General features: G+C 40.9%; 2 protein-coding genes across 2 annotated transcripts; both read right to left on the bottom strand.

Annotated features, from left to right (window-relative positions):
- Positions 1-355: 355 nt before the first annotated feature.
- rln1 (relaxin 1) lies at positions 356-1,351 on the bottom strand. The gene is made up of 2 exons (XM_061080929.1): positions 1,156-1,351; positions 356-693 (listed from the first exon to the last, which is right to left on the bottom strand). Exons 1-2 carry the CDS (start codon positions 1,349-1,351, stop codon positions 356-358), a joined length of 534 nt encoding a protein of 177 aa, XP_060936912.1.
- A 467-nt stretch (positions 1,352-1,818) lies between these two features.
- Positions 1,819-10,123, bottom strand: plgrkt (plasminogen receptor, C-terminal lysine transmembrane protein). Its single transcript, XM_061072373.1, has 5 exons — positions 9,989-10,123; positions 8,885-8,985; positions 3,373-3,503; positions 2,994-3,103; positions 1,819-2,655 (listed from the first exon to the last, which is right to left on the bottom strand). The coding sequence occupies exons 2-5, from the start codon at positions 8,963-8,965 to the stop codon at positions 2,528-2,530; spliced, it is 450 nt and encodes a 149-aa protein (XP_060928356.1). The 5' UTR covers positions 8,966-8,985; positions 9,989-10,123; the 3' UTR covers positions 1,819-2,527.
- Positions 10,124-11,126: the final 1,003 nt, after the last annotated feature.

Genomic DNA, 11,126 nt, shown 5'->3' with positions numbered 1-11,126 from the left:
AAATCTAAATGTGGCTTTTTTCTCTCATATTAAACTTCATCTATTTCCATTAGGGCCACAAACGGTATTGTAGGATAGACGACAGAGGCAAATAAAAACAAGGGTCACAGACAATACACAATATTCATATTTACACAGTATTTCAATTTTATTGTAAATGATGCTGAACGTACACACAGAACTGGATCTCCGGGACAAAATATGGGGAATAAATCAAATATGACGACACAGGGATTTGTACAATAAGACATGACTGAGATTAAATAGATGTGCACTTCCTCTCCTCCATCTTTCCACATCTGTTTATCACTGTCCATCTCACCCCCTCCTCCCTTCTTCTCTCTTCCTCCATAACTCAGCACAATCGTCCGATATCATTCTTGGTGCAGCCCTGGCTACAGCACATTCCCGCCACACCCAGAGAAAAGTTCCTCTTCTTCTTGCTCACCACGGTCCAGTCCTCCGCCTCTTGACTCCCGTCTTGCTCACCTAATAGTGTGGCCGGCACTGATCTCTCCATCGGCTGCTGCCGTCGCTCCCCTGTGGCCGCGTACAGAGCCAGGAGGTCGGCCAGCGAGTGAGAGGAGACGACCTGGGGAGGAGAGCGGTTCTCTGGGAGCTCGGCGCCACTTTGCCAGCTGTGCAGACTGTCCCCCGCTGTGATGTCACTGAGAGAACTCCACTGGAAAGAATCTGGAGGAAAAGCACAAACAGGACGTCAAAGCTAATTGTTCATCACATGTCAAAGGTAAAGAGAGACGTGGTGATGAATGGGATTACTGGAGGAACGATGGTAATGAAAGGGTTCATGTTGTTATTAACAATTTATAACATTAGCGGTGGTGCTGAAATATGAAGCTGTGCATATCAGCCTGGTGAAAAGCCTGAGGCATCAACTTCTGACCATGTAATGTTTTAATTGTCAAAACTGAGATGGACCCCAGATGATTCAAATCTTGGTTTTAAATCTTAAACCATAATGTTATCATTGGTAATCAATTACACATTTAAGTCATTAGAAAACCTTATTTTCAGTCATCTCATTATTTCTGAGCCACATTAGAATGTTTAAAATGAGAATTTAGAGTAAGTCTTGTGGATATTTTTCCATCTGTCCAGTCAGCGAGCAGAGGAGAGGAGGAATGTCAAACCCACCTGAGTCCCCCCCCGTGGCTCGTCTCCAGCGGGAGCCTCCGCAGGTGAAGATGACGGCTCTGATGAACTCCCTCCCGCACAGTTTCACGCCGTAGTCCCTCGGCGCCATCAGCCTGCTCATGACATCCGCCTTCACACAGCTGCACATGCCAACCACACACACCACGGCCACGGCAACAGTCAATCTCCACAGCATTTTGCACTTGTTCCTGAAAGTGAGTGGACGAGCCGGTCAGAGGAGGACGGATCTGCTCGGGTCTCCTGCTGCTGCTGCTGCTTCCCTGGAGGTTTCTGTTCTTCTCGTCGTTGTGAGCCACGTTTGGTTCTTCTTCTTCTTCTCTCTTGGTCAGTGGACGCAGCCTTTTATAGTCTTACTCAGTAGTTCATTCATCAACCTGTGCTTTCAACCCCCAACCGCCTCCCTCCCTCCCCTGCTTCTCATTCTAACACACTCACACACGTCATTTAGATTGATGACAATGACGTACTTGAAGTTATTTCTTTCTTTTAGTGATATTAGAGGAATATGTTTATTCATCTGCGGCTTCTTGTAAATGTCACCAGGAACAAAGTCAGACTAATAGCACTTTAGGTTTCTTTTCACACTGTGATTCTAACGGGGGGAAAGTGGGTTTGCATTTTGCATCAAAGAATCACCTCGTCTTGTCTTCCATGTTTTTATTCATTTGTTTTTACAAATATGTTTTCAATTATCAATACATAATGCATGAATATCAGCACCGTGTAACATTTTACATCCATTTAATGTTTCCATGATGATTCAAATAGACGATACAGGAGCACCAGGGTTAAATAAAGCTTTCATATAAAACTCTTAACACTGACATTCAACTTTGGCAAATTAACTTGTCTCTTAATTATTACGACAAAGATTTTCATCAGTATCATTCGGAGTTATTAAAATCTGTCCTGTTGTCGGGACAAATGTTTGCTTCGTCATCACGATCAAAGCTACATTCAATTATTTTTTACATTAACATTTTCACGACTGTTTGAGTCGAGCAGTTTCTTGACCGAGTTTGAATTTTGGGGACTTTCTGCCCTCTAGTGTTGAGAAATTACTTCATGCAGCTTTTGAAGCTTTACTCTGAGTTATATGAAAAATAGATGTTTGAAGAAACCGAAACTGATAATAAATAAAGGATCATACTTTTATAGTCATTTACAGAATATAACACTGATTTGACGTGAGAACCTTGACGAAGCTTTAGTGTAAAAAACAAGGACTTGATAACTTAAAAAGAAAAAGGCGGTTGCTATTGAATAGTTTGTTTTTTCATACCTATGGAAAAGCAACTCTGGTGAATGCACCGACAGGACGACTCTGATTTTCTCTCAAACTTCCAACACATCATCTCTCCAGGAGGGAGGTGAGGCTGCTCTGAGCGCGGCGGGCCTTCTCTATGCTGTCGAAGGTCGGGGTCCCCTGAGGCAACGCCAGACGGTCCCGTTCAGACGCCATGATGCCCTCAGCCTCCCCTGAAGGGAGAAGAACAAACACGTTATGATGTGAAACCAGTCGTTCTTCTGTTCGAGCACAAATATCCAGATGATCGATTAAAGCGTCAACTTATTAACTGTAATTATTGGGTTTCTGCCTTTAAAAAGAGATGTAGATGCGATATATTATTAGTATATGTTAGTGGTACATTGAAAAGAAAATAAGGAAAACAAACAGCTGGTCAGTGAAGATGATGCAGATGTTTAAATACTACATTTACGAATGATAACCGAATGAGGCTTAGTTTTTCTGAGCCGATATTGAACCTTTGATTTTGGCTGTGATGATGAAAGTGACGGTGACTGTGTGTCCTCACCTCTCATACGGTAAATCAACGTCCCATAGGCGCTGTCCATCTGGTAGGCCATTATGAAGCTGAGGGGAACGATGGGGGCAAACAGCGCCGGCCTCCTTCTTCTAACGGCACTGTGGAAAAGCAGAGCGGGTGAGTCAGACCCATGATGACTGAGTTGATTGCCACCTATGGATGTGATCACTGTGTTCAACACTTATTAAACAAACATAGAGCTGCACCACTGGTCCACAAAGTTTGACATGTTCAACCCTGAAGCTGAAGAATCAGCTCAGTGAGGATCACACTTTACAGGTGGGCCCCTCCCGGTGGATTATTACTGTTAGAACCTGTGAATCATCCTAAAACTAAAACCTCTGAGGGGACGAGACACAGAACTCACCCTACAGCCAGTCCCACTGTGGCCACTGTGAAGAAAGTACCAAAGTATTTCAAAAACTCTCTGGACCAAGCGATCTGCATCGCCATCTGTCTCTCCCTCATCTGGTTCTGCATCAGGATCTGACGCTCCATCTACACACACACACACACACACACACACACACACACACACACACACACACACACACACACACACACACACACACACACACACACACACACACACACACACACACACACACACACACACACACACACACACACACACACACACACACACACACACACACACACACACACACACACACACACGGACACACGGAAACGGAAGACTATGTTTATTTCCAGAGCTCAAATGTCCCACTTTGTACACATCACACTCCCAATTCTGAAGAAGGGCTCATGGAATGTTCATAGCTGCAACAACACCTTATCTCGTCATGTTAAAGACGTAGAACATTTAATTCCTGGATCCGCCTGTTTATCCAGACTGCATCACGCCCTACAACTACACAAAATTCTATGGAAATCAGTTCACAGGTTACAAAGTAATCCTGCTGAGACAGGCAGCAATGAAAACATGACCCTGCTGGTGGAGGTAATTTCCAGGTAACGTGTTGATCTAGTCATGTCTTTCTGTGGTAAGACATGAATAGCCTCACTATTTACACACTCATATGTACATGCACACAAACACATGCTTCCTCCACGTATTGAGCGGGCTGAGTCACATTCTCATTTAAAAAGCCTCTATTCTCTTAAAGGAAATTTGTCAAAGATGAGTCTTTTTTTCACATAAAAGAAAATATGACACTAACTCAAAAATGATTGAGAAAAAAAAGGCCAGTGACATTTAAATGAGTCAGAGACATAAATTACGACATGTCGGACAAACGGCATTTTGATTTCTGCCCATATTCACCATCACCATTACATAGATTGAGCCTGTTGAACAGACTAATGGAGACTTGCCTCTTAAAAGTCTATTTCCTATGAAAGGAAATAAAACGGTAAACTTTTCAAAATGAAACACTGAATGAATAAAAACTGATTCCTGACTGAATTATTAAATTATCCCAGCTACACCTGGTGGTAGTGTTGAGATATCTATGTTGTTACAGGTTTCTCACCTGGTTCTGTTTCTGTGCATCATTCAAAAGATACGAAGGACAAAACTGAAATGAACTAAACTGTCGGGAAGAAGAATCCCAACAAAGGATGAAGCTGTTGAACTCGTGGCTCTGAAAGTGATTTAACTGCTTAAGCCGGATGAATCTAGGCAGGTATGATCAGTTAACTCTTTTTTCAGCACTTCAAGGCTTTTAGTGAAACTAGATAGCTATATAACCGGATTGATGAATGGGCCATATTATTATAATTTAAAAGCAGTAAGGAATAGTTTAACATACCCTACAAAACATAAGCACTGAAACGTGAGACTTTTTAGTGAAAAACAAAACATACATTTTAATGGTTTTACTAAAAAATATTTTGTTTCCCAACTAAATTAATAGCTCTTAAACAAGTTCTCAAAATGTCCTTAAGGTTCTTTTTGAGTTGGTCTAAACGGTTCATGATATCGTCGTATATAGATCGCAGGCCACTGAACAGGATCTGGTCACGACTTTCTGAAATCTGCAAGTATTGTGTCGTAATGCAAAGTCAATATGGTTTCGTACCACCATGAAACTTGTGATTTACACCAGTGGCAAAGACAAGGCCAAACATTAAGTCCTGTTTCCCTGCTGAACTAAATGCTAAATTAGATACTTGAAATAACACTTAATGATTCATCCCTCTATAATTGGAATTGAAAAGGTTTTTCATTCTACATATACCACTTATCCCTACACAGGGGGGCTAATCAAAAACATTGTATGTAAGAGCATGAATCAAATACCTTGACAGGTGATTTAAGTGCTTTGCTTCTAATAGAAGTCAGTTAGAGATGTGGAGAAAAGGCCTCAAATTAAGCGGGAGGGTCTGATTAACCTACAATCAGACATGAACGTCACAGTTAGTAATAAAGTAACGAATGCAATCAACCCTTAGATATAATGTGCATTATGGAGAGTATAATCAACAGTCTTTTTAATTAGAACATAACTAAATGGCACAAAACATCCAGTAAATCCGAGGCAGGTGCTGTATAGATACAATATACTATATATATATATATATATATATATATATATACCAATTACCGCAGGTGTTGTTCATGAGTCAAGAATTTAATTATCTTCTCATTAGACCCCATTCCAATGACAGCAAGGGGAAATTTCATTTCCTTTCCCAGAGCCATTTCGGTCCTCAGGAGTGGGAAATGTGTAATAAAAAGGTCAGAGTGAGATTTCACCTCTCGTGAAGTCACTGCCTCTCACCGGGGTCAGAAAACAGGAAGGGGACGACAAATACTGATCTGGAAATTACCCAATTACTGTCACTAGTATTATCTAATTCTTTTCAGTCCCCTTCGTGTAAGGGAAAACATTTGTATGTGGTGAGGTTTTGGCTCCAATATTGACTTGAAGTGTTCCAGTGTGAGAGAGGTTGAAGGTTGAAATTCACCTTCCACCTCAGCGTTTTTCATAATTCCAACCAGTTATATTTCATCACCCTACCTCACTTCATTAATTTTATTCCCTTTTTCTGGATTAGCTAGTTTTTAAAAAAATGGCTAAACAAACAAAGCTTCTATTTATTTTTGATTTGGTTAAAAACCACTTTAAATATCTTGTGGGAAGATCTGCTGACCTGCTTTAAACTCAAACCCCACTTAGGTCTGGGGACTGTGAATAAGAAGCACAACCATATTATTATCAATCTAGACCTCTTTAAAAATGTTAAATGAACAAAAACATCATGTACGTCATTTCAGATCGACCATTTATACTCAAGACATGTGTCAGAGGAGCGGACACAGAGCCAGGGAATCTCAAGGTGATGTTTAAGACTCAAACACAATGACCAATGACTTTGACTTAAGGATCCACAAAACCAGAGCAGGGCCAGAATCAATTAGCGCTGACTGGTGTGACTTGATAACACTGGGAAGCAATTACCTCTGACATCTTAATGCAGGGGGAGGCAACAGTGATGCTTTATATATATTTTAAAATTGCTGGGTTCCATCTTCCATCCTTCAATTTGCTGCCATCAAAACACAATTTAAATGTGGAATAAGCCAGAATAATAATTTTCTGATAAAGGCAGTAACATAACATCTGACGTTTTCCATGTATATTTTCACCCAAGGTCTGGGAGGTTAAAAGTATGAATTAAGTTACTGATATATTTTTAAACAGACCAACAGTTAGAAGAAACATCTCATTCATTTGTGCTTGAATATGAATGCCGAATGAATACATATAATAAATATAAAAGTATGTGTACTATGTTATCCCACTACAGCAATGCTTAAACAAACCCAATATTCACAGGTGACTCATTGTCCTGATCCAAATGAGGAACACGCTGAAACTCAATTGCCAAACATTTGCCATCACTGAATAATATTAGTCTTCATTTAGCGCATTTACGGCTGCGAGGGGCATCGGAAAATTAACGGGAAGGCGGCAAAACAAAGCTCCTGGGTGTTAGCCGGGTAATGTCATTGGTGTTATGACACTCACATCCCACCTGCTGCTCAGCCGCTCGCAGGCGAAGTATAAATCACAGCAAATTGTTTGTTATAAAAAGGAACGGGAAAAAAAAACTAATAACACAATTGCTACAATTCACCAATATGCAGCGAAAGAAACAAACAAAGAAACAAACAGAAGATAGAAAAGGAAAGATAGATAGAAAGAGTATCAAAGAGATCTGATAGGAATCTGTGATACTGTCGGGTTTGCCAGTTTTTCTATATTTATAGTGGTGAACAGATATTATTTCTGCATTATATTATGACAATAATAATTCATCTTAAAAGCATCTTACCCAAGGCTGCTTTACAGATTCAAGAAAACATGGTGAAATATTATATCGAGATAAAAACGTTCTCAATTATCATGATAAATGCCCCATGATTATTCTCCTCCCACTCAAACACACACAGGACAAACATGTTTACAAATCGGAGGCAGACGGTGCTTGTTGAGATATCTATGTTTTGTTCTTTATCTTATGACTATGTTTTACCTATATCCTGTGAATAAATATTAGCTGTAGTCTATAGCAGTGGTTCTTAACCTTATTAGAGGTACTGAACCCTGCAAGCTTTATCAGTGCATTCACCGAAACCTTCGTAATTGGAAAAATAAAATATGATTTCTTCAAAACATAGGTATATATTTTGTTAGTGCACAAAATGAACCATGCATCAGTTGCACACAAAATCACTATGTTCAAAGAACAAAACCAACCATAAAAACCAACAAAAACATAACTCAATGAATATTTACTGCAAATCAATGTGACTTTTGCTGTTGCCTTTCAGATACAAGTTCAGGAATGCGCGGCTTCACCTTGGCAAGTGCCACTCTCATATCATTTTTGCAACAAAGTCTGTTTCTTTTCTTAATTTTCATGTCTACTATCCTCGAAAAGGATTGCTCGCAAAAATATGTTGTAACAAACAGTGTGAGTATCTCAAGGTCTTTCTTAGCAATAAGGGGGGAATGGTACGATTTGGTGACACCAAAATGTTGAGAGCGTTGTTGTTCTGAAGAGTTGCTGTTGAAGCTGGCTCTGCTGAATAACGTACAATCACACCAGCCACAAGACTACTGAGCGCACCAAGTTCCCTGCAGCACAGATATCAAAGCTAAGCTGCAGCCAATGACGGCCAAGCGGAGTGTGACGTCACGAATAATACGAGTGGGCTGAATTTGTTTTGTGTAACACATTTTTACTAAGCAACAAAATGTTTGCAATCTGATACGGCGAAGAAAAATTGTGTGTTACCAAATTGTGGGCAGCCAATTTTTTGACGGCCGACAAAAAACAGCCAGACATTGCTAGTGTGAACCGGGCTATACTGTGTGTGTCTTGACCCCTAACGAACCCCTGAGAGTGACTCACCGAACCCCTGGGGTTCGATCGAACCCAGGTTAAGAACCACTGGTCTATAGAATCAATAATACTACAACTGTTTCTTTTAACTGGAATGATGTATATCTTTTTGACCCAGACGCAGGGTCAGGCCCAGAGCACGACCACAGAAAGAGACAAAACAGGAAACCAGCCGTCAGAAAAGTGTGTGATGAAAGTTCATCTTGAGATTTGAAATAATGAAAAGCACGGATGCTCAGGAAAGAGAGAAGACGTGCCAGAACTAAAACAATGAAGTGCTTCATGAAACATGGTGAGAAAAAGATGAAATCTTCCTCTAAGTCTAATCTGTTGTGTCTCTCCGCTGTGGCAGACTCCCTGTTTCCCTGTGTTCTGAAAGAAAGGAGAACAGCCCTCCCTCCAGTCGTCCACCTGATTCACCACATTCACCACAGAGCTGCAGGTGCATGGATGTTAAATGACACGCGTGGAAACAACCTGGTTTTCGGACCCTCACTCACCTGCAGCCGCCCATTGTGGAGCATGAATTCCTGCTGCTTTTTAAAGTTGGCGTCCATGGATTTGGACAGAAGAAAGCCCATGATGGTCTGTTCCTGGTCACCTGAGGACACAAGGAGCCACAGTGATGCTGCAGTCACAACATGGGACACACACACACACACACACACACACACACACACACACACACACACACACACACACACACACACACACACACACACACACACACACACACACACACACACACACACACACACACACACACACACACACACACACACACACACACACACACACACACACCTCACACAGGCATTGGTGTTTGTAAACAAGTCTGAACTTGATATGATACCAACATGCTAACACTGTCACTCACAAACTGTCACACACACACACACACACACACACTGTCTCACACACACTGTCACACACACACTGTCACACACACACACACACACCTCACACAGGCATTGGTATTTGTAAACAAGTCTGAACTTGATATTATACCAACATGCTAACACTGTCACTCACACACTGTCACACACACACACACACACTGTCACACACACACACACACACACACACACACACACACACACACACACACACACACACACACACACACTGTCACACACACACCTCACACAGGCATTGGTGTTTGTAAACAAGTCTGAACTTGATATGATACCAACATGCTAACACTGTCACTCACAAACTGTCACACACACACACACTCACACACACTGTCTCACACACACACTGTCTCACACACACACTGTCTCACACACACACTGTCTCTCACACACACTGTCTCTCACACACACACACACACACACACACACACACACACACACACACACACACACACACACACACACACACACACACACACACACACACACACACACACACACACACACACACACACACACACACACACACACACACAAACACACACAGTTAGCTTTGACATGCTAGCTGCTAACAACAGACATTGTTGTGTAGTTGTATAGTGTTAGCCACTGGATGTCACCACAACAGCAGCTCGTACTTCACCTGGTGTGAACCCGCTCCTAATGGCTGAAAATAAAAGCTCCACATACCTGCTACACTCCGGAGATGCTAAGCTAATGCTGCTGGTCACAGAGCTGCGTGGCTAACGAGGAAGTGAACGGTCATGTCTTTATTAAAACAAGCGAAAGTAACCCGCCATTAAAACACGACTCACTTCCTGGACTTCTCTCCTCTGTCAATGTCACCAGTTCTCCAACCGGAAAGGGCAAGGACCGTGCTTCCGGTCAGACTTTAAAAAATAAAACTCCAGACAAGAAGGAAGATTTACAAATGTCCAAACTAGCATTTTATTAGGATCATAATTATAGTTCTCCAATCAAAATAATTAATTGGAATCTCATTATAAAGCAAAGGAGTTTCATGATGATCTTTCATCAGGGACAAATCACATTCAGGGAATAGAATGAGGATAGAAAGCATTTTATTTTTATTGCACAGGTTAAAACGTGTTGTGCGTTCACATTAATCTGACATTTAAAAAACATTTTTTAACTCTGCAAAGTTACCTCAGATATAATCAGAGGAGAGAATTCTGTAGCAGTAAAGTAAATGTTTATCTCATTTATTTCATGTATATATTGCTGGCTTTGTAGATAAGAGATATTGTAATAACGTAACATAATAATTATAGAACAACTTTGTGGGGAAAGTTAGCTTCAGTCCACGTTTAGTTCTGACACGTTCAGACAAAGTGAAAATGCATTCGATGTGATAAAGTCATGATTTAATGAGCCGCATCAAACCAAGCTCTCATTTATCTGTCAAGTCATTACAAGAGTGTTGTGAACTCTTATTTACCTGATCATATAACACCTGGTTTTCCAAGAGTATCAGATGTTTCTGGAGGGGTTTCCAAAACACACTGAGCACAATATGGCAAGTTCATAAAATTTTTAAAAAAAAACTCAGCCAACAACAACAACAACAACATTAAGCTCAGACATGCTGCTGTCATGTTCCCATATTGGAAAAAAGCCATGAATTGACAGGAAGTAAACAGTGGAAATCCCTGTAGAGTCACACAACAGGAAAACGTGATCTCTGGTCCAACCGCTCAATCTGAATATTAACTCTGGGAATTTATGATGGAAATTATATGTAAAACTTCTGTCTGTGTTGTGTTGTGTCAAATTTCCAGCTTTCCCAAATGACGTGTGTTGACTTGTT

This window comes from Limanda limanda, chromosome 1 (genome assembly GCF_963576545.1).
Source record: "Limanda limanda chromosome 1, fLimLim1.1, whole genome shotgun sequence".
NCBI classification, from domain to species: domain Eukaryota; kingdom Metazoa; phylum Chordata; class Actinopteri; order Pleuronectiformes; family Pleuronectidae; genus Limanda; species Limanda limanda.
Note: the sequence above shows the minus strand (reverse complement) of the source record. Positions and strands in the feature narration are given on the sequence as shown.